At 48.5% G+C, this 27,242-nt stretch overlaps 1 protein-coding gene and 1 pseudogene across 1 annotated transcript in view; one reads left to right on the top strand and one right to left on the bottom strand.

Moving 5' to 3' along the window:
- chp2 (calcineurin-like EF-hand protein 2) overlaps positions 1 to 27,242 on the bottom strand; it is a 71,348-nt gene that overhangs the window by 42,883 nt on the left and 1,223 nt on the right. The window contains exon 2 of the mRNA XM_085973598.1: positions 26,065 to 26,137. Within this exon, the coding sequence (XP_085829724.1) occupies positions 26,065 to 26,137 (73 nt within the window). The remainder of the gene's footprint in view (positions 1 to 26,064; positions 26,138 to 27,242) is intronic.
- LOC147096896 (uncharacterized) lies at positions 21,369 to 23,866 on the top strand (annotated as a pseudogene).

Here is a 27,242-nt window from a genome sequence, read left to right on the forward strand (position 1 = left end):
GTTTGATCCAAGCTGGCAACGTCAGGGAGAATCTAGTAGTGAGATTCACAACGCCTTGCATTTATATGGCGCCTTTAATACAGTAAAACGTCATAAGGCACCTCACAGGAGCAGAATCAGTCAAAATCTGACCCAGCCTCAGGAGGAGATATTAGGACAGGTGACCAAAAACTTGGTCAAAGAGGTCGGTTTTAAGGAGCATCTAAAAGGAGGAGAAAGAGCCGGAGAGGTTTAGGGAGGGAATTCCAGAGCTTAGGACCCAGGCAGCTGAAGGCACGGCCAATGGTGGAGCGATTAAAATCGGGAATGCTCAAGAGGGCAGAATTGGAGGAGCACAGATATCTTGGAGGGACTAGGTTACAGTTCGGGGGAGAGCAGCAGCGGAGGAGGTGAGCCCGGTATAAAAACCGGCGCCAAGGCAGAGGCCCGACCAGTTCGGGGGAGAGCAGCAGCGGAGGAGGTGAGCCCGGTATAAAAACCGGCGCGAAGGCAGAGGCCCGACCAGTTCGGGGGAGAGCAGCAGCGGAGGAGGTGAGCCCGGTATAAAAACCGGCGCGAAGGCAGAGGCCCGACCAGTTCGGGGGAGAGCAGCAGCGGAGGAGGTGAGCCCGGTATAAAAACCGGCGCCAAGGCAGAGGCCCGACCAGTTCGGGGGAGAGCAGCAGCGGAGGAGGTGAGCCCGGTATAAAAACCGGCGCCAAGGCAGAGGCCCGACCAGTTCGGGGGAGAGCAGCAGCGGAGGAGGTGAGCCCGGTATAAAAACCGGCGCCAAGGCAGAGGCCCGACCAGTTCGGGGGAGAGCAGCAGCGGAGGAGGTGAGCCCGGTATAAAAACCGGCGCCAAGGCAGAGGCCCGACCAGTTCGGGGGAGAGCAGCAGCGGAGGAGGTGAGCCCGGTATAAAAACCGGCGCCAAGGCAGAGGCCCGACCAAATCAACAGCAGAGGAGAGAGGTAAAAAGTAATCCAAGTGTGACGTCACCAGGGAGCAGGTAAGTGATTGGTTGGTGAGTATTTCTCTCTTTTCAATACAAGCTTGAATTCTGTGGTGTTACATTTCTGTGGTGTAGTGGGGACAGTTGGTAAATAAAGCGCCCTAGAGTATACCTGTAACTGGGGTATTGAATAAATTTTTTAATTAATTAAAGGAGTAAGTCATGGGAGGAGAGCTCAGACCCGTGTTCTGCTCCTCTTGCTCCATGTGGGAAATCAGGGAAGCTGCCAGTGTCCCTGATGACCATGTGTGCGGGAAATGCATCCAGCTGCAGCTACTTGCAGACCGCATTGCGGCGCTCGAGCTGCAGGTGGATGAATTTTGGAGCATGCGCGATGCTGAGAGGCTCGTGGATAGCACGTTTAGCGAGTTGTTCACGCCTCAGGGCAGGGCAGCACAGGGGGTGACCATCAGGCGGAGCAACAAAGGCAGGCAGGTAGTGCAGGGAACCCCTGCGGGCATCCCCCTTTCAAACAAGTATACCGCTTTGGATACTGTTGAGGGGGATGACTCACCAGGGGAAGGCAGCAGCAGCCAACTTCCTGGCACTGGGGGTGCTCCTGCTGCCCAGGAAGGGGGGAAAAAGAGTGGGAGAGCAATAGTGGTAGGGGATTCTATAGTAAGGGGAACAGATAGGCGTTTCTGTGGCCGTAGACGTGAATCCAGGATGGTTTGTTGCCTCCCTGGTGCCAGGGTCAAGGATGTCACTGAGCGGCTGCAGGGCATTCTGGAGGGGGAGGGTGAACAGCCAATGGTCGTGGTCCACATTGGTACCAACGACATAGGTAAAAAGAGGGATGAGGTCCTGCATCAAGAATTTAGGGAGCTAGGTAACAGATTAAAGAGCAGGACCTCAAAGGTTGTAATCTCTGGATTACTCCCAGTGCCACGTGCTAGTAAGTATAGGAATGGGAGGATAGAGCAGATGAATGTGTGGCTAAAGAGTTGGTGTAGGGGGGAGGGTTTTACTTTCCTGGATCACTGGGCCTGCTTCTGGGAAAGGTGGGACTTGTACAAGTCGGACGGGTTGCACCTGAACCAGAGCGGGACAAATATCCTTGCGGGGAGGTTTGCTAGCACTGTTGGGGGGGGTTTAAACTAACTTGGCAGGGGGATGGGATACAGAGGGGAGCTGAAATAGTGGGGGATGTGCTGCCAATTATAGAGAAAAAAACAAGTCAGCTTGGTAGACAGGGCAAATATATAAGGGCAAGGCTGGATGGCATCTATTTTAATGCAAGGAGTCTTGCGAATAAGGTGGATGAACTGAAGGTGTTGATAAACACATGGGAGTATGATATTGTTGCTATCACGGAGACATGGTTGAGGGAAGGGCAAGACTGGCAGCTCAATATTCCGGGGTACAGAATCTTCAGGCGAGACAGAGGGGGAGGTATAAGAGGAGGGGGTGTCGCAATATTAATTAAGGAGTCAATTACTGCAGTAAGGAGGGATGATATATTAGCAGGGTCCTCTAATGAGGCCATATGGGTGGAGCTTAAAAACAAAAAGGGGGCAAGCACTTTGCTGGGAGTGTACTATAGGCCTCCAAACAGTCAGGGGGAGATAGAGGAACAGATATGTAGGCAAATCTCAGAGAAATGTGCAAATAATAGGGTAATAATAATGGGGGATTTCAACTTCCCCAATATTAACTGGGATAGTCAGAGTGTGAAAGGCTCAGAGGGTGTAGAATTCTTAAAGTGCATCCAGGAGAGCTTTTTGAGCCAGCATGTAGAAAGTCCTACAAGAGAGGGGGCGGTACTGGACCTAATTCTAGGGAATGTGGCCGGCCAAGTGGAAAAAGTGCTAGTAGGTGAGCACTTTGGTGATAGTGACCATAATATGGTAAGATTTAAGGTGGCCATGGAAAAGGACAGGGATGGGCCGGAAATAAAGGTTCTAAATTGGGGGAAGGCCGATTTTAATAGGATAAGGCAGGATCTGGCCAAAATGGACTGGGATCAGCTACTTGTAGGAAAATCCGCATCGGAGCAATGGGAGGCTTTCAGAAGGGAGATTGAGATCATACAATGGCAACATGTTCCCGTAAAGGTCAAGGGTGGTTCCAAAAACCACAGGGAACCTTGGATGTCAGGGGATATACGAGAATGGATTAGGAAAAAAAGGAGGGCTTTTGGTAGATACAAAAGGCTAAAGACGGAGGAAGCCCTAGAGGAGTACAAAAAGTGCAGGGGGATACTTAAAAAAGAAATTAGGAGATCAAGGAGGGGCCATGAAATAACACTGGCAAGCAAAATAAAGGAAAATCCGAAGATGTTTTATAAGTATATTAAGGGTAAGAGGATAACTAGGGAAAAAATAGGGCCCATTAGGGACAAAAGTGGCAATCTGTGTGTGGAGCCGGAAGATGTAGGAGGGGTTCTAAATGAATTTTTTGCATCTGTTTTCACTATGGAGAAGGACGATGTAGACATAGAAATAGGGCGGGGGGACTGTGATATGCTCGAACATATTAACATCGAGCGGGAGGAGTTATTGGCGGTTTTAGCTGGCCTAAAAATGGATAAATCCCCAGGCCCGGATGAAATGTATCCCAGGCTGCTGTGTGAGGCAAAGGAGGAGATTGCGGGGGCTCTAACACATATATTCAGGACCTCTCTGGCCACAGGGGATGTGCCAGAGGACTGGAGAACCGCTAATGTAGTACCATTATTCAAGAAGGGTAGTAGGGAAAAACCGGGGAACTACAGGCCAGTGAGCCTAACATCAGTGGTAGGAAAATTATTGGAAAAAATCCTGAGGGACAAAATTTGTCTCCACTTGGAGAGGCAAGGATTAATCAGGGATAGTCAACATGGCTTTGTCAAGGGAAGATCATGTCTGACTAATTTGATTGAATTTTTTGAGGGGGTGACTAGGTGTGTGGATGAGGGTAACGCAGTGGATGTGGTATACATGGATTTCAGTAAGGCCTTCGATAAAGTCCCGCACAGGAGACTGGTCAAGAAGGTAAGAGCCCATGGAATCCAGGGTGCCTTGGCACATTGGATACAAAACTGGCTTAGTGGCAGAAGGCAGAGGGTGATGGTCGAAGGTTGTTTTTGTGACTGGAAGCCTGTGGCCAGTGGGGTACCACAGGGATCGGTGCTGGGTCCCTTGCTGTTTGTGGTCTACATTAATGACTTGGATATGAATGTAAAGGGTATGATCAGTAAGTTCGCGGATGATACAAAAATTGGTAGGGTGGTAAATAGCGAGGAGGGTAGCCTCAGTCTGCAGGACGATATAGATGGGTTGGTCAGATGGGCGGAACAGTGGCAAATGGAATTTAACCCGGAAAAGTGCGAGGTGATGCACTTTGGGGGGACTAACAAGGCAAAGGAATACACAATGAATGGAAAGACCCTAGGCAAGACGGAGGGTCAGAGGGATCTGGGTGTGCAAGTACACAGATCCCTGAAGGCGGCGGAACAGGTGGATAAGGTGGTAAAAAAGGCATATGGGATACTTGCCTTCATTAGCCGAGGCATTGAATATAAGAGCAAGGAGGTTATGATGGAGCTGTATAAAACACTGGTTAGGCCACAGCTGGAATATTGTGTGCAGTTCTGGTCGCCACACTACAGGAAGGATGTGATCGCGTTAGAGAGGGTGCAGAGGACGTTCACCAGGATGTTACCAGGGCTGGAGCGCTTCAGCTATGAAGAGAGACTGGGCAGGTTGGGTTTGTTTTCCTTGGAGCTGAGGAGGCTGAGGGGGGACATGATTGAGGTGTACAAAATTATGAGGGGCATAGATAGGATGGATGCTGAGGAGCTTTTTCCCTTAGTAGAGGGGTCAATAACTAGGGGGCATAGATTCAAGGTAAAGGGCGGGAGGTTTAGAGGGGATTTGAGAAAGAACTTTTTCACCCAGAGGGTGGTTGGAGTCTGGAACTCACTGCCTGAAAGGGTTGTGGAGGCAGAAACCCTCACAACATTTAAGAAGCATTTGGATGTGCACTTGAAATGCCATAGCATACAAGGCTACGGGCCAAATGCTGGAATATGGGATTAGATTAGACAGGGCTTGATGGCCGGCGCGGACACGATGGGCCGAAGGGCCTCTATCCGTGCTGTATTACTCTATGACTCTATGACTCTATGAGATAGGGAGGGATCTGAACACGAGGATGAGAATTTTAAAAATTGATGAGCTGCCGAACCATAGATATAGATCAGTGAACCCAGGGGTGATGGTGAATGGGACTTGGAACGAGTTAGGATACTGTTACGTCCGTGTATAATAAGACACAGACTGCGGAGAACGGTACAACAGGTGTTTACTCAACGTGGCTCACACTGCAACTGATCTGTACAGATTACTACTCAGTGTTATATACAGGTGTGGTCACTGCCGGTACTGCAGTATACATGAGCTGTAAAACATAGTTCCCCCTTAAAGGTATATATATACACTACAATTCCTCCCCTTTTAGATTAACAGTACCATAACACTCATTTAACAATTAAATATCAAACTAATTACAATTAACACTTTTAACATGCAACATTAGCTGAAAATAGTCTATTTATATATTCAGTCTTTGGGGAGGCTTCCTGATCCTTTCTGGATAGTGCCTTTCCCGAGTGTCTTGCTATTGGTGCGGAGGCGATTCTGGCCCCCTGTCGTTGGTTGGTTCATCAGCTTCCGATGCTACTGTTTCTGGGGTAGATGCGACCTGTACGTCGGGTTCCTCACCAGGTACGTATGGGCGAGGCATGGGGTTGACTTGTTCCTGTGACTCTAGGATCTGGTCAACATGGCGTCTCACGATGCTCTCCCCAATGTCCACTGTGTACATTAGTGGGCCCTGCCGTGTGCATATTGTTCCTGGCTGCCATTTTTCTGTTCGGTAGTCACGGGCCAAGACTGGTTGCCCTACATTGAAGCTCCTTGTTGGCTTCTCATGGATGTGCTGGAATTGCTTACTCTCAACATCTCTTCGTACGTTTGGTCTGAGCAAATCCAGGCGAGATCTTAACCTTTGGTTAAAGAACATCATGGCTGGGGCCTGGTTGGTGACTGCATGTGTCGCATTCGGGTAGGCAAACAGGAAATTGTCCACCTTGTGCTGCAGCGGAATGTTGTCATTGTACATAGCCTTTATTGCCTTCTTAAAGGTTTGTACGAACCTCTCAGCCAATCCATTTGTGGCTGGATGATACGGGGCGGATGTGTAATGCCTTACCCCATTCCTTTTCAAGAACCTCCGGAACTCTTTGGACACAAACTGTGGTCCGTTGTCGGAGCAAATCTGTTCTGGCAAGCCGCTCCTGGCAAAAAAAGATCCGTAGGACTGCAATAGTTTTCTCCGTGGTGGTGGAGGACATTTTGATGACCTCAGGCCATTTCGAGTGCACATCCACGGCTATTAAAAACATTGAGTCCATGAATGGACCAGCAAAATCAATATGCACCCGTTGCCATGGAGATGAGGGCCACTCCCATGGGTGTAGAGGGGCCTGTGGTGGTGCATTTTGGACTTTCTGGCATCCTGAGCAGCTCTTGGTCAGGTCCTCGATTTGTTTATTTGAAGTGTGTTTAATTTTTAAGTGTATATTAAACTATTGGGGAGTTTAACCCGGAAGTAGAATCTGGGTATAAAAGGGGCGGGACTAGTGCTTGCACGGAGTGCTGTGCATTGAGTGCTGCTAGAGTTTGGTAAGAGGGAGAGTTCGGGCAAGTGGGAGGTGAGGGTGTATTTTTTGTTCTATTTTCCCCACTCCCAGGCTAGACAGCACTGTGGAGGCGGAGCAGCGAGACGAGTCAACCAAACAGGCCCCACAGACAGTATTCAAGGAGGAGGTTGGTGATCAGCTGGTTGGTTGGTTTTCTTCCTTCTCTTTTATTCCTTTAAGTTGGTAAGTCCTATTGAATAGTGGTGTAATAGTATCATCTTCATCGGGGCAGAGGGCCTTCATAACTAATAATAATAAATTTAATTAATTACATAGATATGGGTGAACAGGTGATGTGTCACTGTTGCAAAATGTGGGAGCTGGTGGACCCTATTGAGGCTCATGGTGATTACATTTGCGATAAGCGTTTGCTGCTAGAGGAACTCAACCTCCATGTTAAAGAGCTTGAGACTGAGCTTCAGACACTGCGACACATCAGGGAGGGGGAGAAGTTCCTGGACTCTATGTTTCAGGAGATGGTCACACCTATGAAGTTAATTACTGCAGATGTAGTCTGTGGTCAGGGACAGGACGGTGTGACTATGAGCGAGGAAGGTACAGGGATCCAGGATGTAGTGTTGAAGGAGATGCAGCCCTTGCTCTTGTCAAGCAGGATCGAGGTTCTTACTCCCTGTGAGGGCGGGAGCGGGGACTGCAGGGAGGATGAGCAACCTGGCCACAGCACCGTGGTACAGGGGGCCACTCAAGTGGAGGGAGTAAAAAGAAATGTTGTAGTGGTAGGGGATAGTATCATTAGGGGGATAGATAGGGTTCCCTGCAGTCAAGAGCGGGAGTCCCGAAGGCTGTGTTGCCTGCCCGGTGCCAGGGTTAAGGACATCTCTTCTGGGCTGGAAAGAAACTTGGAGTGGGAGGGGGAGGATCCAGTTGTCGTGGTCCATGTTGGTACAAACGACGTAGATAGGACAAGGAAGACGGTTCTGTTAAAGGAGTATGAGCAGCTAGGAGTCAAATTAAAAAACAGAACCTCAAGGGTAATAATCTCTGGGTTATTACCTGAGCCACGAGCGAATTTGGCTAGGATAAATAAAATTAAAGAGTTAAATGCGTGGCTCAAAGACTGGTGTGGGAGAAATGGGTTTTGCTTCTTGGGACACTGGCACCAGTACTGGGACAGGAGGGAGCTGTTCCGTTGGGACTGACTCCACTTGGCCACTGCTGGAACTAGAGTCCTGGCGAATCATATAACTAGGGCTGTAGAGAGGGCTTTAAACTAATTAGTGGGGGGGGAGGTTTCTAGAGAGCAAATAATAGAAATGACAACAGAGAAGGTCATAGACTTAGGTAGCAGTGGGGGAATTAAAAAACAGGACGTGTCAGGAAGGGACAGAAGGTATGGGGTAAAAAGTAAAGTACTAAAAAGGGAAAAAACAGGAACTAAGTGTTGCAAAACATATTTGAAAGTTCTTTATCTGAATGCACGTAGCATTCGTAACAAAATGAATGAGTTAACGGCACAAATAACGACATATGGGTATGATCTTGTGCCATTACAGAAACATGGCTGCAGGGTGACCATGACTGGGAATTAAACATACCAGGTTATTTAACAATCAGGAAGGACAGGCAGGAAGGGAGAGGAGGTGGGGTGGCTATGTTAATAAAGGAAGGAATCACTATAATAGAGAGAAATGATATTGGGTCAAAGGAGCAGGATAGTGAAACAGTTTGGGTGGAGATAAGGAATAATAAGGGGAAAAAAACACTAGTGGGCGTAGTCTATAGGCCTCCGAACAGTTGCAACTCTGTTGGACGGAGTATTAATCAGGAAATAGTTGAGGCTTGTAATAAGGGAACAGCTATAATTATGGGGGATTTTAATTATCATATTAACTGGACAAATCAAATTGGGCAGAGCAGCCTTGAGGATGAGTTCATTGAGTGTATTAGGGATGGGTTTCTTGAGCAGTATGTAACTGAACCGACCAGGGGGCAAGCAACCTTAGATTTTGTTGTGTCTGTGTGTTGATAGAGACACTGAAGACAGGAGTTGGTTCATAGGTGTTTACTAAGCAAAGTCTGGAGGGGTACTAACGGATTTAACACAATATACAGGCTTATATAGCCCGAGTGGCCATTACCGGCACTACAGCACACATGGGGCTCTAAAAGGCACATACACTACAATTCCTCCCCTTTTAGCTAACCAGTACATAATGGCCTAGAAATTCACTATGGCCCTGCCAGCTGGCTAACGGCCAAAAGTTAGCGCTGGGCGCGGAGCCATGTGCGACCGTCAAATATTCACTTTTTGCGCCCCAAGTCGGAACCGGGCGCTATTCCAGGGTGTGCCCGCCCCCGCTTGGGGCGCTGAAACTGAATTTCAGCACTCTAAGTGCCGCTGCGCCACCCGATGCGGTGCGGCAGGCTGCGGTACTGCAGGCCTCCTCCTTCTCTTAAGGTGGAGGTGCCTGCAATGGGAAGATCGCCGCTGGATTGTGCCGGCAAATGAGCCCGGCACCACGGAGAAGTGCCGGGCTCGCGGAAAGCAGCCGGCAATGCCGCGGGGGGGGTGGTGGAGGAGGCCGGGGAAGGAGGTGCGGGCAGGCGGCCGCCGAAAAAGCGGCCGGCCGCACCTCCACCTTTATGCGCCCCACTAAGGCTGCAGTAAGGCCCTGGTCTCCGGGTGTTAGTAGCGGCCGCCACGGAGGAGGCAGCGGCAACTGAATATGGGCGTCGGGCCGGCATCGGGGCGGAAACGGGGCACTGCGCACACCGATGACATCATCGGTGCCAGCGCAGCGCTACCGGCTACCGCCGCCATTACCGCTGAGCTCAATATCAGCGCAACCTCCTCTACTGGCGCAGAAGCCCTCTTTAGGCGGTAACTGGGCGCAAAGCTTGGAGCGCCTTACTGAATTTCTAGGCCAATATTTTAAGTAATTATTAATTACATGTTATAAGAAAAATAATATATACATTGCTGTAGTTAATTAATTATAAGTCAGTCTCTCTGGAGGCTTCCTGACTCAGTCCGGATAACGCCTCGGTGGTGTAATAGTTTCTGGTGGTGTAGTAGGTTCTTTTGGCAAGGCTGATTCGGCTTGAATGCCAGTGTCGGGTTCATCGGGTTCCAGTATCACCGGATCGGAGGTAGATATGGGTATCTCTACTTCATCGTTAGGCGTATAGAGTTGTGGTGTAGGTTGTCCCTTTTCGGATGACTCTATGATTTGGTCAGCATGGCGCCTTATTATGCTTTCTCCGATGTCCACGGTATACATCAGTGGTCCTAGTCGTGTGCAGATAGTTCCAGGCTGCCATTTCTCGGTACGGTAGTCCCGGGCCAAAACTTGTTGACCTATCTGGAAGGTTCTAGTTGGCCTTTCATTCATGCCTTGAAACTGCCGGTTCTCCACGTCCCTTCTGATGTTGGGCTTGACCAAATCCAGCCGGCATCTTAGGTTTCTATTGAAGAACATCATGGCGGGAGTGTAGTGGCGCTTTTATGGCTCTTACAGGGAGTTTGGTTGGTAACCATATGTGTTGCATTCCTGTATGCGAACAAGAAGTTATCCACCTTGTGCTGAAGTTTTATGTCTTCATTACCCATGGCCTTTATGGCCTTCTTGAAGGTCTGGACAAACCTTTCAGCCAATCCATTGGTGGCGGGATGGTATGGGGCGGACGTGTAGTGCTTAACCCCATTGTTTTTTAAGAACTTCCTGAATTCTTCAGACACAAATTGCGGTCCATTATCAGAACAGATCTGTTCCGGCAGCCCATTCCTGGCAAATATGGTCCTTAATACTGTGATGGTTTTTTCCGTGGTGGTGGAGGACATCTTTATTACCTCCGGCCACTTGGAGTGTGCATCAACCGCGATTAAGAACATTGAGTCCATAAATGGACCAGCAAAGTCGATGTGTACCCTTTGCCAGGGAGATGAGGGCCACTCCCATGGATGTAGAGGGGCTTGGGGTGGAGCATTTTGGACCTTCTGGCATCCTAGGCAGCTCTTGGTCATTTCTTCTATGTCTCCATCGATACCTGGCCACCATACAAACACTCTGGCTAGGTTCTTCATTTTCACTCCACCCAGATGCCCCTCGTGAAGCTCCTTTAGCACTTTATTCTGGAGTTTGGGTGGATTCACCCCTCTGGATCCACACATCAAGGTTCCTCGGCATACTGACAGCTGTTCTCTTCTTTGCGAGAATGCTGGCAACAGTGGTTCGCCATGTGCTGGCCATCCCTTCACCGTTAAGTCGTAGACTCGTGAGAGAGTCGGGTCATTTCTTGTTTCCTTTTCAATGGCAGAATTTGTTACTGGTAGACATTCCACTATGGTTGAGTGGAACATCTCCACTGGGTCTACTGTAGGTGCCTCTTCTACCGTTGGCAATGGTAGGCGCGATAAACCGTCAGCATTCACATGCTGTTTTGATCCTTTGTATTCTATTTTGTATTGGTGTGCCCCTAGAAAAAGGGACCACCTCTGTAGCCTTTGCGCTGTCATAATGGGAACACCCTTTTTAGGGTTGAATATGGAGATGAGGGGTTGATGGTCAGTCAACAAGGTACATTTTTGTCCGTGTAGGTAATGGTTGAATTTCTTCACTCCCCATACCAGGCTGAGTGCTTCCCTGTCGATTTGGGTATAGTTACGCTCAGCTGAGTTCGATGAGCGTGATGCAAAAGCTATCGGCCGTTCCGAGCCATCAGGGAATTTATGCGATAATACTGCTCCTATGCCGTAAGGGGATGCATCGCACGCCAGTCTGATTGGCAGTGATGGGTTGTAATGAGCCAAAACTTCTTTGGATGTGATTAAGTCTTTGTATTTATGGAAGGCATGTTTACAGTCTTCGCTCCATTTCCAAATTACTCCTGTTTGTAGCAGTTCATTAAGAGGGTGTAGAAGAGTTGATAAGTTAGGTAAAAATTTATGATAGTAATTTATTAATCCCAGGAACGACCTTAATTATGAAACATTTTCAGGTGCTGGGGCTTTTATGACCGCTTCAATTTTTTCAGGTGACTTATGCAACCCTTCCTTATTTATTATGTGGCCACAATATGATATTTGATTTTGGAAAAATTCGCACTTGGGGCGATTTGCTCGTAGGCCCCGTTCTCTCAGCCTAGTGAGCACCTGCTCCAAATTGGCAAGGTGCTCGTTGTTGTTTTCTCCTGTTACAAGGATGTCGTCTAGGTAGCATTGAGTACCCGGAATCCCTTGGAGGACTTGCTCCATAGCTCTTTGCCAGATAGCTGGAGGGGATGCTACTCCGAAAACCAGTCGATTGTACTGGTACAGACCTTTGTGTGTATTTATCGTGAGATATTTTTTAGAGGCCTCTTCAACCTCCATCTGTAGATATGCCTGTGCCAAGTCAATTTTGGTGAAACGTTTCCCTCCGGATAGTGAGGCGAAAATATCTTCTATCCTCGGAAGAGGATACTGTACCGTGTGAAGTAGCGGGTTTACCGTCACCTTGAAGTCTCCACAGATGCGAATTTTTCTCTGTTTTTCAGATTTATTATTATTCAATGCTTTCTTCATGACTGGAACGATGGGTGTTGCCCACTCGCTCCAATCTATTTTGGATAATACGCCTGCATTTTCCAAATTCTCCAGCTCTGCCTCGACTGCTGGACGAATTGCGTATGGCACTGGTCTTGCTTTAAAAAACTTGGGAATTGCTGCATCTTCCACTTTTATTGAGGCGGTGATGCCTTTCAAGGTTCCTAGTTTCTCTTGAAACACTTCTTTGGCGTTGGCCAAGATGTCTTTTAATCGTTCAGGTATGACGTCATCATCGTTTTTTTTCTTACTGGTCACCGTCAGTGCCTGAATGGAGTGCCAGTCTAAACGTATTTTCCTGATCCATTCACATCCTAACAGCGGTGGGCCACCATCTTGTAGAATGTATAAATACAACTTTTGTATTTCCTTGCCGTTGTATACAACAGGCACCCTTATTTTTCCTTTGAGGTATACTTTCTGCCCCGTATATGTTTTTAAGATTATGGATGTGTCTTTTAAAGGTATATGTGGAAATAGCCTCTCGTAATCCCGTCGATTTATTACGGTCAGAGCTGATCCTGTATCTAGCTCCATTTTAACTGGGGACCCTGCTATCGTGAGGGTAACCCAAATGGTCTGGTAATCATCTTTGGCAAGTACATTATGTAATTTGAGACAGCTTAGTCTCTTGTTTTCGGAGTCGCTATCGCTCTTCTGGTCTTCGGAGCTACTGTCCGTCATCATTTGTACCTTTCTGTACTTTTCTTTATTGATTTTTTTTTTCCTGTCTGTGGATTTATTTTGTCCAGATCGGCATACCTGTGCAATGTGTCCAATCTTTCCGCATTGCCTGCATGCTTTGTCCTTGAAGCAGCAGTCCCTCTGGTTATGGGTGGATCTGCTGCAGCGATAACATCTCTCGAAACCCTGTGTCATTTCATGGGTGCCGAAGTCCTGTGTCTTTTGTTGTACCTCTGCAGCTCCTCTTGCTGCTGCTTCGTATGATACAGCCATACTGAAAGCCTTGTCCAGTGTTAAATTTTTTTCAGAAAGCAGCCTTTTCTGTGTTCCTTCACTTAAGAGACCGCAGACGAATTTGCCTCGAAGATAATCTGCTAGTCCTGCCCCGAATTGGCAGTGTTTTGATAGCTTTCTTAATTCGGTGAGGTACTCAGCGTTACTTTCATTCTTGTGTTGATTTCTCTTGAAGAATTTGAATCGTTCCGCTATCAGCAGTGGTGTTGGGTTTAAGTGCTCCTGTAGGGTATCAACAATTTCTTTAAAATCCTTGTCCTTTGGTTTGGCTGGAGTGATTAAATTTCGTAACAGCCCGTATGTCTTGGCGCCCATTAGATTCAGCAGTACTGAAGCTTTTTTTTCATCTTCTATTCCATTTGCAGTGCAATATACCTGCACTCTTTCCACATATGTGGTCCAATCCTCTATCTCGCTATCAAAAGCATCAATATTGCCAGACTTAGGCATCTTAGAAAAGATATGGCGTTTCCCACGCTTTCCCGCCGCTGCTGCCGATGACAACGCTATTTCCCGCGGTTTCCGTTCTTTTTATATTTATGTATTTACAGTTGGAGACTCGTTCCCGCCGGATTTTCTCTCTAGGTCTCAATGCTGACCTGCTTGCAGCGCCGGCCGTCTCCTGAGTGCTCCCACCCCATCTGTTACTGCTTGCCTCCGATTTCGCTGCTTGTCCCAGCTGTAGAGGCAGCCGCTGGGGCCCCAGCCTGACGCCCAGGATGGATTAGCGCAGTACCTGCCACCAGCTTGGCCAGCTGGTGAAACCACAGCTTCTTTCACTTTCTTGAGTCTTCTGGACGCCAGAGGAATCGATATCCTTGAGGTGCTGCCGAATTGCAGGTAAGTCCGTTTCCACTTCGTCGCCACTGTTGTGTCTGTGTGTTGATAGAGACACTGAAGACAGGAGTTGGTTCATAGGTGTTTACTAAGCAAAGTCTGGAAGGGTACTAACGGATATAACACAATATACAGGCTTATATAGCCCGAGTGGCCATTACCGGCACTACAGCACACATGGGGCTCTTAAAGGCACATACACTACAGATTTGGTCCTGTGTAATGAGACAGGATTAATTAAAAATGTCCTAGTAAAGGATCCCCTTGGAATGAGTGACCATAACATGGTTGAATTCCATATTCAATTAGAGGGTGAGAAGGTTGGATCTCAAACAAGCGTGCTGAGCTTGAATAAAGGAGAGTATGAAGGTATGAGAGCAGAATTGATTAGAGTGGACTGGGAAAATAGATTAAAGGATAAGACGGTACATGATCAGTGGTGTACATTTAAGGAGTTATTTTACAACTTCCAAAAAATATATATTCCACTGAGGAAAAAAAGGTGTAAAAGAAAAGATAGCCATCCGTGGCTAAGTAAAGTAATTAAGGATAGTATCCGACTAAAAACAAGGGCATATAAGGTAGCCAAATCTAGTGGGAGGATGGAAGATTGGGAAGTCTTTAAAAGACAGCAAAAAATAACTAAAAGATTGATTAAGAAAGGGAAGATAGATTATGAAAGTAAATTAGCAAAAAATATAAAAACAGACAGCAAAAGTTTCTATAGTTATATAAAAAGAAAAAGGGTGGCTAAAGTAAATGTTGGTCCCTTAGAGGATGAGACCGGGAAATTAATGGTGGTAATGGTAATAAAAACAGGGAGGTATTGCTGCAGTTGTACAAGGTATTGATGAGACCGCACCTGGAATACTGCATACAGTTTTGGTGTCCATACTTAAGAAAAGACATACTTGCTCTCGACATGGAGATGGCAAAAACACTGAACAATTATTTTGTATCAGTCTTTACAGTAGAGGACACTAAGAATATCCCAACACTGGACAAACAGGGGGCTCTAGGGGGGGAGAAACTAAATACGATTAAAATCACTAAGGAAGTGGTAATTGGTAAAATAATGGGACTCAAGGCGGATAAATCCCCTGGACCTGATGGCTTGCATCCTGGGGTCTTGAGGGAAGTGGCGGTAGGGATTGTGGATGCATTGGTAATAATTTTCCAAAACTCCCTGGACTCAGCAAAGGTCCCGGCAGATTGGAAAACTGCTAATGTAACACCCTTATTTAAAAAGGGTAGTAGGCAGAAGGCTGGAAACTATAGACCTGTTAGCCTAACATCTGTGGTTGGTAAAATGTTAGAGTCCATTATTAAGGAGACAGTAATGGGACATTTGGATAAACATTATTTAATAGGACAAACTCAGCATGGTTTCATGAAGGGGAAGTCATGTTTGACAAATTTGCTTGAGTTTTTTGAGGAAGTAACATACAGGGTGGATAAAGGGGAACCAGTGGACGTAGTGTATTTAGACTTCCAAAAGGTATTTGACAAGGTGCCACACAAAAGATTATTGCTCAAGATAAAAAATCACGGGATTGGGGGTAATATTCTGGCATGGGTGGAGGATTGGCTCTCTAACAGAAAGCAGAGAGTTGGGATAAATGGTTCGTTCTCAGATTGGCGACCAGTAACTAGTGGTGTTCCGCAGGGGTCAGTGCTGGGTCCCCAACTCTTTACGGTCTATATTAACAATTTGGAGGAGGGGACCGAGTGTAACATATCAAAGTTTGCAGATGATACAAAGATGGGACGGAAAGTAGTGAGTGAGGAGGACATAAAAAACCTGCAAAGGGGCATAGACAGGCTAAGTAAGTGGGCAGAGATTTGGCAGATGGAATACAATACTGGAAAGTGTGAGGTTATGCACTTTGGCAGGAAAAATCATAGAGCAAGTTATTATCTTAATGGCAAGAAACTGGAAAGTACTGTAGTACAAAGGGATCTGGGGGTCCTGGTGCACGAAACTCAAAAAGTTAGTATGCAGGTGCAGCAAGTGATCAAGAAGGCCAATGGAATGTTGGCTTTTATTGCTAGGGGGATGGAATATAAAAACAGGGAGGTATTGCTGCAGTTGTACAAGGTATTGGTGAGACCGCACCTGGAATACTGCATACAGTTTTGGTGTCCATACTTAAGAAAAGACATACTTGCTCTCGAGTCAGTACAAAGAAGGTTCACTCGGTTAATCCCGGGGATGAGGGGGTGGTCATATGATAAGAGGTTGAGTAGATTGGGACTCTACTCATTGGAGTTCAGAAGAATGAGAGGCGATCTTATTGAAACATATAAGATTGTGAAGGGGCTTGATCGGGTGGATGCGGTGAGGATGTTCCCAATGATGGGTGAAACTAGAACTAGGGGACATAATCTTAGAATAAGGGGCTGCTCTTTCAAAACTGAGATGAGGAGAAACTTCTTCACTCAGAGGGTGGTAGGTTTGTGGAATTTTCTGCCCCAGAAAGCTGTGGAAGCTACATCATTAAATAAATTTAAAACAGAAATAGATAGTTTCCTAGAAGTAAAGGGAATTAAGGGTTACGGGGAGCGGGCAGGAAATTGGACATGAGTCTAGGTTCGGAATGGTCATGGCCCTGTGTGTAGTGGAGTGGGCCCAGGGGCCGTGTAGCCTGGTTCTGCTCCTACTGTGTTCTAATTCTGTGTTAGATTTCAGGAGATGGTTTTATTCCTGTTCCTGGCTGGGGTGGAGATCACCTTTACAGAAGGTAAGTACTGTAGAAAATATAGGGACAGAGTGATCTCCTGGAAGAATTTCGATCGCCTAGATGGGTCGGAGAGGAATTTCCCAGATTTTTTTCTCCCAAATTGGCCATTGGGTCTTTTATCTGGTTTTTCGCCTCTCCCGGGAGATCACATGGGTTTGGGTGGATGGAGAGTGATAGAAGATTTGAGGTTAGGATCAGATCAGCCATGATCTTATTGAATGGTGGAGCAGGCTCGAGGGGCCGATTGGCCTACTCCTGCTCCTATTTCTTATGTTCTTATGTTTATCGATTCCCGGCCACCACACATAAGCCCTGGCTAGGCTTTTCATTTTTACCCCTCCTAGATGACCCTCATGAAGCTCATTGAGCATTCTATCCCTTAACTTGGGTGGAATTACCACTCGGGATCCACACATCAAGCTCCCCTGGCACACTGACAGCTGTTCGCTCCTTGTCGAGAATGCTGGCAACAGTGAGTCGCCATGTGCTGGCCATCCCTCCACCGTCAAATCATATACCTGAGACAGTGTCAGGTCATTTCGGGTTTCCTTTTCGATACAAGCGTTAGTTACTGGTAGGTATTCAACTATAGTCGAATGGAATATTTCGACAGGATCCACTGCTGGTGCTTCCTCCGCAGTAGGCAGTGGCAGGCGTGATAGCCCATCAGCATTTCCATGCTGTTTCGTGCCCTTATATTCAATCTCATAGTGGTGCGCCCCTAGAAAAAGTGACCATCTTTGTAGTCGTTGCGCAGTCATCACCGGAACGCCCTTCTTCGGATTAAAAATGGAGACAAGAGGCTGGTGATCAGTCAGCAAGGTGAATTTCTGCCCGTGCAGATAGTGATTGAACTTTTTCACTCCCCACACTAGGCTGAGGGCCTCCCTGTCAATCTGGGCGTAGTTACGCTCAGCTGAGGTTAGTGATCGTGACGCAAAGGCTGTTGGCCTCTCTGAGCCGTCCGAGAATTTGTGCGACAGCACCGCTCCAATGCCGTAGGGTGACGCATCACATGCCAACCGAATTGGTAATGCTGGGTTGTAATGGGCCAATACCTCTTTCGATGTGATTAGTGTTTTGCTCTTCTGGAAAGCTCGTCTACATTCGTCACTCCACTTCCATGGCACCCCAGTTTGCAGCAAGGTGTTCAGTGGGTGTAGTATTGTAGACAAATTTGGCAAGAACTTATTGTAGTAGTTTACCAGCCCGAGGAACGACCTCAGTTGTGACACATTTTCCGGTGCTGGAGCCTTGACTACTGCCTCAATCTTCTCTGGGGACTTATGTAACCCCTCTTTATCGATAACGTGGCCACAATACGAGATCTGTTTTCTAAAAAACCCACATTTGGGGCGGTTAGCTCGGAGCCCATATTCCTGCAATCTAGTGAGCACCTGCTCCAGGTTGGCAAGGTGATCACTGTCATTTTCGCCCGTGACCAGGATGTCGTCCAAATAACACTGGGTCCCTGGGATCCCTTGCAGGACTTGTTCCATTGCCCTCTGCCAAATAGCCGGAGCTGATGCTACCCCGAATACCAGCCGGTTGTATTGGTAGAGACCTTTATGGGTGTTGATTGTGAGATTTTTTTTGATGCTTCTTCTACCTCTATTTGCAAATACGCCTGGGCAAGATCAATCTTAGTGAAGCGTTTACCTCCAGATAGCGAGGCGAAAATATCTTCAATCCGCGGAAGTGGATATTGTACGGTGTGAAGGACCGGGTTCACTGTTACCTTAAAGTCCCCACAGATGCGAACCTTCCTTGGTTCCCCAGGCATGCTGCTCAACGACTTTTTCATCACAGGGACGATGGGTGTAGCCCACTCGCTCCAGTCTACCTTGGACAGTACACCTGAACGCTCCAGACTCTCCAGCTCTGCTTCGACGGCTGGGCGGATCGCATAAGGTACCGGTCTGGCTGTAAAAAATTTTGGGCTTGCGTTTTCTTCAATTTTAATCATCGCTGTCATGCCTTTTAGTGTTCCGAGTCCTTGCTGGAACACTTCTTTCGCGTCAGTTAGGATCTTTGACAGTCGCCCAGGTGTGGCGTCATCATCCTTTTTGTCAGCCACAGTCAGTGCCTGTATGGAATGCCAATCCAGTTGTATTTTCCGGATCCATTCACATCACAGTAATGGTGGTCCTCCATCTTGCAATACATACAGGTCTAGTTTTGATGTTTCCTTACCGTTATATATAACGGTCACCCTTATTTTTCCTTTGGGGTAGACTTTTTGCCCCGTGTACGTCTTCAAAATAATTTTTGTGTCTCTCAAGGGTATGTGTGAGAATAGCCGCTCGTAGTCCTGTCGGTTTATGACTGTTAGGGCTGATCCTGTGTCCAATTCCATCTTTACCTGGACTCCTGCTATCTTGAGAGTGACCCAAATGGTTCGGTGATCTTCCGTTGTGATCACATTATGTAGTTTCAGACAACTCAGTTCCCTGCTTTCGGAGTCGTTATCACTCTTTTGTTCGTCTGAACTATTCTCCGTTATCTTATGTACCTTCTTGTACTTCCCTTTGGTCGGTTTCTTATTGTTGGTTTTCTTTCCCGACCTGCAGACTCGTGCTATGTGCCCTACTTTTCCACACTGTCTGCACACTTTGTCTTTGAACCAGCAATCATTCTGGTCGTGTGTTGTTCTGCCGCAGCGATAGCACTTCTCTGTTCCACATGACATGTCATTTGTGCCATATTCTTGCGGTCTCTGTTGTATCTCTGCAGCGCCCCGTGCTGCTGCTTCATATGATACCGCAATGCTGAAAGCCTTTTCCAGCGTAAGGTCCTTTTCAGATAAAAGCCGTTTCTGGGTTCCTTCACTTTGAAGCCCACACACAAACTTGTCACTTAAGGTATCTGCCAGTCCCGCTCCAAACTGGCAGTGTTTCGATAGTTTGCGCAGTTCTGTTAAATAATCAGCATTGCTTTCATCCTTATGCTGGTTCCATTTGTGAAACTTGAATCTTTCTGCTATCAGCAGCGGTGTGAGGTTTAAATGTTCCTTTAGTATCGTTACTATATCTTCAAAACTCTTTTCTATTGGCTTCGTTGGCGTTACCAGATTTCGTAATAAACCATACGTCTTTGCACCCATTAAATTTAACAATACCGACGCTTTCTTGTCATCTGACACCCCATTTGCCTTGCAGTACACCTCTATTCGTTCGACATATGTAGTCCAATCTTCGACTTCATTGTCAAATGCGGTGATACTGCCACTCTTCGGCATTTTGGGTGTGGTTTAAAATGGCGTCTCCCAATGGCTTAAAATGGCGTCTCCTGCGCTTTCCTTCCTCCCCCGCTGCTGCCGACGCCGCTCCCGGCAGTTCTCGTGGCAATGGCGGCACCTTGTATGTTTCGCGCGCTTCTCCTGCGCTGCTGCCAACGCCGCTCTCGGCAGTCCTCGTGGCAATGGCAGTGCCTCGCGGGTTTCTGCGCGTTTCTCTCTCCCTCTCTCCGACGCTGCTCGGCCCCTGAACACCGGCTACGCCCTGTGCGCTCTGCCCTCTCTCTCTCTCCCCCATCGACGCTGCTCGGCCCTTTGCTGTGCCGCTCGGTCGGGCTCTAGCCCGCCGCTGTCCGGGAAGGGTCTGCGCACTACCTGTTGCCAGCCCGTTTCGCTGGACCACCTCAACTGGAAAGCCAAGCCTGGCTCTCGACAGCCTCCCCCGCAATTCTTGAGTCTCTGCTGGATGACTGGGCGGTTGCCCGTGGTCGACGCCCGAGTCTCTGGCCTTGAGCTCCAATCCACTGATCTCCAGGAACGAATCCCCGGGAGGTGATTCAGAGTTGCAGGTAGGTTCGAACCTGCCTTGTCGCCAATGTTACGTCCGTGTATAATAAGACACAGACTGCGGAGAATGGTACAACAGGTGTTTACTCAACGTGGCTCACACTGCAACTGATCTGTACAGATTACTACTCAGTGTTATATACAGGTGTGGTCACTGCCGGTACTGCAGTATACATGAGCTGTAAAACATAGTTCCCCCCTTAAAGGTATATACACTACAGATACGGGCAGCAGAATGGTGGATAAGCTCATGTTTACAGATGTGGAAGATTGGGGGGTGGGGGGGGGAACGGCCTGTAATGTTCCCTATCATTTTTTTTGCCCTGTGCTGGCCATTCGGAATACCATGCATACGCGGTCTTTACATTGAAAAACTGGCTGCGCGGGTGTGCTGGACGCAGCGCTGGAGGGTGCGCTGGACGGGTGCAATGGACACTGCGCGGGTGCAGTGGACGGGTGAATGGACGCTGCACTGGAGGGTGCGCTGGACGGGTGCAATGGACACTGCGCGGGTGCAGTGGACGGGTGAATGGACGCTGCGCTGGAGGGTGCACAGGTGCGCAGCTTTAAGGGAACTTTGGCAGCCAGAAGAGCATTGGAATAACTGCAGGTTGTATTTAGGAGCGATACTGAAAATCAAAGGAAGTCGGAGACAGATTACAGGCCCATTGGATTGAAGAATGATGCATCACAATAGGTTAGTTATAAAGCAGATTGAGGAGTCGCACATCAAATGAGTGACACTTGGTGCGTGCCCCTTGTTCCCTTCAAGCATCAGGTCGAACGCGAGATGGGTCTGGGCTGCAAACTACATACAGACAGCGACAGACGCAGAGACAGCGCGTCAGTATTGGGAACCTCGCTTCCTCCCTCCCCTTCCTCTATGGACATAAACCTCAGCCCAGTGTCACATCACCACTTATGTCTTGATTTACCTCAACCACTTTTCAATCATCAATATAAGATAGTCACTAATAAATCCAATCGGGAATTCAGGAGAAACTTCTTTACCCAGAGAGTGGTGAGAATGTGGAACTCGCTGCCACAGGGAGTGGTTGAGGTGAATAGTATAGATACATTTAAGGGGAAGCTGGACAAACACACGAGGGAGAAAGGAATAGCAGGATGTGCTGATAGGGCGAGATGATGAGAAAAAGACTTGCATTTATATAGCGCCTTTCACGACCAAAGGACGTCCCAAAGCGCTTTACGCTAATGAAGTGGAGTCACTGTTGTAATGTGGGAAATGTGGCAGCCAATTTGCGCACAGCAAGCTCCCACAAACAGCAAAATGATAATGACCAGATAATCTGTTTTAGTGATGTTGGTTGAGGGATGAATATTGGCCCCAGGACACCGGGGAGAACTCCCCTGCTCTTCTTTGAAATAGTGGCCGTGGGATCTTTTACATCCACCTGAGAGAACAGACGGAGCCTCGGTTTAATGTCTCATCTGAAAGACGGCACCTCCGACAATCCAGCTCTCCAACAGAGCTGCACTGGAGTGTCAGCCTAGATCATAGAATCATAGGGGGGGGGTGGAAATTGGCTTGTGCCCCCTTTGGGGCGCTAACTTCGCCGGGGCGCTATTTTAGCGCACTGAAATAGTTAGTTAGTGTCTCCGCGCCGGAAGTTGAATGGTAGCACCCCAAGCAGGAGGCGGGTGCTACTGGAAGCGCTCCCCCTCCCTCTTGGGGCGCTCCCATTGAATATCGCGGCACTACGTGCAGCAGCGACACGCGCGTCGGCACGTAGCGCCGCGGTACTGCAGGCCTCCCAGCAGTGCGATTGCCCCTCATTTGTTTTTTGTGTTCAGGTCTCTGGAGTGGGACTCGAGGCGAGGGAGCTACCCGCCGAGCCACAGCTGGTGAGAGGAGGCTTGTGTGGCCTGTAAACACTGGCACAGACCAGTTGGGCCGAATGGCCTGTAGATTCGGTGTAATTCTAGCTCTCGTCCTTGAACTGTGTTTCCCACTTTTAAAAAAACCCCACAGAATATAGAGTTTCCAAATTGGGGTTGATGGACTGCCAGACACGAGGGGAATCCTTGGGGGTCCACAGGATGCCAACGACAGCTCGGTTTTCCTTTGAGTTGACAGTCCTTCGGAGGTTAGCATGGCATCCCCGGGAGTTTGTCAAATACTGGCAGGGCATTCCCCACACAGAAGCTAGGAAGCCACCAATGCACCATGAGGTGGTCAGGTCTGACTGTTCTGACATCGTGCAGCCAGTGCACAGATTTGGATCAAAGTTTGTCATCTTCCCTGTGAGAAAGGATTCTGCCCTCCCTGGGCAGGTCTGTTTACTTTCAAAGAAGGTACAAAGGTTTCACATAAAAATTACGATCAATGGATCATTACAGGCATGTGAGTCAATGGCACAGAACACTCTCTGCCAATTACTGCACACCCACTTCGCAGCCATAAAAAATGAGCTAGTTGAACGTCTCAGAGACTCTCCTAGCGGTATAAACGAAGGCCTCATGACTCTACGGTTCACCCTAACCCGGAACCAGTGCGCTGCAGTCATCAGTGCGTACGCCCCAACACTGGAAGCCACAGATGAGACCAAAGAGGAATTCTACTCCAGCCTTGAACAATCCCTGTCCCGAGTCCCAACGGGCGACAAGCTGATCCTCCTTGGAGACTTTAACGCCAGAGTTGGAAAGGACAGAGACCCCTGGGGAGGTGTGATCGGCAGAGAGGGGGTAGGGAAAGCCAACTCCAACGGTACCCGCCTCCTGACGAAATGCTTAGCACATGGTCTTGTCATAACCAACACCTTGTTCCGTCAGAGAGACAAGTACAAGGCTTCATGGCAACACCCTCGCTCCAAGCACTGGCATGTACTGGACTACGTCATCGTCTGAGCGAGGGACAGAAAGGACATCCACATCACCCGTACCATGACAGGAGCGGACGACTGCTGGACAGACCACCGTCTAATCCGCTCTGTCATCTCCATCAATGTAGCCCCAAAACAGCGGCGGCAACAGAAGCAATGCCGCAGGAAAATCAACGCTGGAGCACTCAAAGACCCCGCTAAGAAAGCCCTATTCAGCCTGCGCCTCACAAACAACCTGACGACTCCCAGTGATGCAGAGACACAGAGTGTCCACAGCGCCTGGTCTGCACTCAAGGCCTCCATAATCAGCACCTGTGAAGAGACGCTCGGTCACTCGACCAGGAAACACCAAGACTGGTTCGACGAGAATGACCAGGAGATCCAGGAGCTAATAATTCGCAAGCGCAAAGCATTCCTGATCTGGAAACAGCAACAGAACCCGTGAGCAAGAAAGCAGCTCTACAGAAGCCTGAGGTCCAACAAAAAACTCGCGACCTAAAGAACAGATGGTGGGTGGAGAAAACGCAAGAGATCCAGCAGCTAGGCGACAACCATGATGTGCGTGGATTCTTTAGCGCAGTCAAGACCACCTACGGCCCAAGCACCCAAGGTCCTACCCCACTGCAGGTCAAGAACGGAGAGGTGCTCATCAAGGACAAAGGGGCAGTCAGTGCCCGCTGGAAGGAGCACTTCAAAGATCTCCTTAACCGAGACTCTGTCTTCGACGCGAGTGTCCTCAACTCCATCCCGCAGCATGCTACCCGCCGCCACCTCAGCACAACCCTAGCCGGGCATGAGGTTGAAAAGGCCATCCGACAACTGAAGAACAAGGCCTCAGGAGCAGATGGTATCCCCGCCGAGGCGCTAAAACATGGCAGAGAAGCACTACTGGCGCGAATACATTAACTCATTTGGGAAGGAGGAGAGCATGCCGAGGATCTCAGAGACGCAGTAATTGTGACCATCTTCAAGAAAGGTGACAAGTCCGATTGTGGTAATTACAGAGGAGTCTGCCACAGGGAAAGTCATCGCAAGAATCCTCCTCAATCACCTTCTGCCAGTGGCTGAAGAGCTCCTCCCAGCATCACAATACAGATTCTACACAGCAAGGGGCACAATGGACATGACCTTCACCGCACGTCAAATACAAGAGAAATGCAGGGAACAGCACCAACCGCTGTACATGGCCTTCTTTGACCTCACAAAGGCCTTCGACACCGTCAACCATGAGGGATTATGGAGTGCCCTCCTCAAATCCAGCTCCCCTCAAAAGTTTGTTACCATCCTCCGCCTGCTTCACAATGACATGCAAGCCGTGATCCTGACCAACGGATCCACCACAGACCCAATTCACGTACGGACCAGAGTCAAGCAAGACTGTGTCATCGCACTAACGCTCTTCTCTATCTTCCTGGCTGCAATGCTCTATCTCACCTTCAGTAAGCTCCCCGCTGGAGTGGAGCTAATCTACAGAACGAACGGGAAACTGTTCAACCTCCGTCACCTCCAGTCCAGATCAAAGGTCATCCCATCCTCTGTCAATCGAATTACAGTATGCAGACGACACTTGCGTCCGCACTCACTCGGAAGTCGAACTCCAAACCATCGTCAACACCTTCACCGAAGCATACTGGAGCATGGGCCTTACACTAAACATCCGTAAGACAAAGGTCCTCTACCAACCTGCCACCGCCACACAGTACTGCTCCCTGATTATCAAAATCCATGACAAGGCCTTGGACAACGTAGATCACTTTTCATACCTCGGGAGCCTACTGTCAACAAGAGCAGATGTCGATGACGAAGTCCAACACTGCCTTCGGTTACCTGAGGAAGAGAGTGTTTGAAGACCAGGACCTCAAACCCAGCACCAAGCTCATGGTCTACAGAGCAGCAGTGATACCCGCCCTCCTGTATGCTTCAGAGACATGGACCATGTACAGCAGGCACCTCAAAGCACTGGAGAGGTACCACCAACGCTGCCTCTGCAAGATCCTGCAAATCCATTGGCAGGATAGGCGCACTGACGTCGGCGTTCTCGCTCAGGCCAACATCCCCAGCATTGAAGCTTTGACCATGTTCGATCAGCTCCGATGGATGGGCCACATCGTCCGCATGCCCGATACGAGACTCCCAAAACAAGTGCTCTACTTGGAGCTCTGTCACGGCAAGAGAGCCCCAGGTGGGCAGAGGAAACGCTTCAATGGACACCCTCAAAACCTTCTTGAAAAAGTGCAACATCAACACCTGGGAATCCCTGGCCCAAGACCGCACGAAGTGGAGGAGAAGCATCCGGGAAGACGCCAAACACCTCGAGTCTCTTCGCCGGGAGCAAGCGGAAGCCAAGTGCAAACAGCGGAAGGAGCGCACGTCAACCCAAGCACCCCACCCACCCGCCCCTTCAACCACCGTCTGCCCCACCTGTGACAGAGACTGTAGGTCCTGCATTAGACTCATCAGTCACCCGAGAACTCATTTTTAATGTGGAAGCAAGTCACCCTCGGTTCCGAGGGACTGCCTAAGAAGAAAAGGGCCAAGTCCCAGCTAATCATTAACCTCTCTCTTTCAGGGGCTGCTGTGTGTGCTTCCAGCATCTTCGGTTTCCAAGGTTAGTTACCAATCAGTTTTTTCCCCCCCACTTACGTCAACTTTCCTCGATTATTTTGGTCCAAACCTTCAAATCGATCGTACAGGCGGCAGATGTGAGCCTTGGTAACTAAAAGAGAAGAATGTTATCAGTACGCGAAGTGTTAATCATCTGTCTGACCTTGCCAGTTAAAAGAACACTCCTGGTTCCTGGAACCTTTCCATTAACACTTTAGATCCCAGTACAATACACACAGTTATGTTGTAGTATTCCAAACGACCAAGTTAGCTCCCATTCTACTGAACCCCATGGGCCAAACCTGTTCCCAATGTATAAAACCCCATCTCTTTCTGTAGAATCCTAGTCCCCAGAATGCCAATCGACCAACTCTTCCCCATTTTACGGAATGTTAATCGGCCAAAATGTTTCTCAGTATGGAGAATGCCAATGTACCAGCCCTCTTCCCATTGACTCCCACTGATAGTCAATGGACACAACCTGTTCCCATTCTGATGGCTCCAACCCCTTCCCATTTAACCCTATAAAGAAAGAACTTTGCATTCATATAGCACCTTCCATAACCTCAAGATGTCCCAGCCAATGAAATACTTTTTAAAAGTGTAGTCACTGTTGTAATGTAGGAAACACAGCAGCCAATTTGCGCACAGCAAGCTCCCACAAACAGCAATGTGATAATGACCAGATAATCTGTTTTTTTTAGTGATGTTGGCTAGGAGATTCAGGATAACTTCCCTTCTCCTCTTAAAATAGTGCCATGGGACCTTCTACATGCTCCTGAGAGAGCAGATGGAGCCTCGGTTTAATGTCTCAGCCGAAGTACGGCACCTCTGACAGTGCAGCACTCCCTCAGCACTGCGCTGCAGTGTCAGTCCGGATTTTTGTACTCAAGTCGCTGGAGTGGGTCTTGAACCCATGACCTTCTAACTCCGAGGCAAGAGTGCTGCCCACTGAGCCACAGCTGACCTGCACAAAACAACTACCACATTTGCCTACAGAACAGTCACTGCACCTCAACGAGCGTGCGAAGAATTTCTTCTCTCAGGGGGTCGTAAATCTGTGGAATTCTCTGCCCCAGAGAGCCGTGGAGGCTGGGTCATTAAATACATTTAAGATGGAGATAGACAGATTTTTGCAAGATAAGGGAGTGAAGGGTTATGGGGAGTGGGCGGGGAAGTGGCTTTGAGCCCAAGATCAGCCATGACCTTATTGAATG

This window comes from Somniosus microcephalus, chromosome 34, assembly GCF_052327205.1.
Source record: "Somniosus microcephalus isolate GS21.2 chromosome 34, FLI_Smic_1.0, whole genome shotgun sequence".
Classification (NCBI taxonomy): domain Eukaryota; kingdom Metazoa; phylum Chordata; class Chondrichthyes; order Squaliformes; family Somniosidae; genus Somniosus; species Somniosus microcephalus.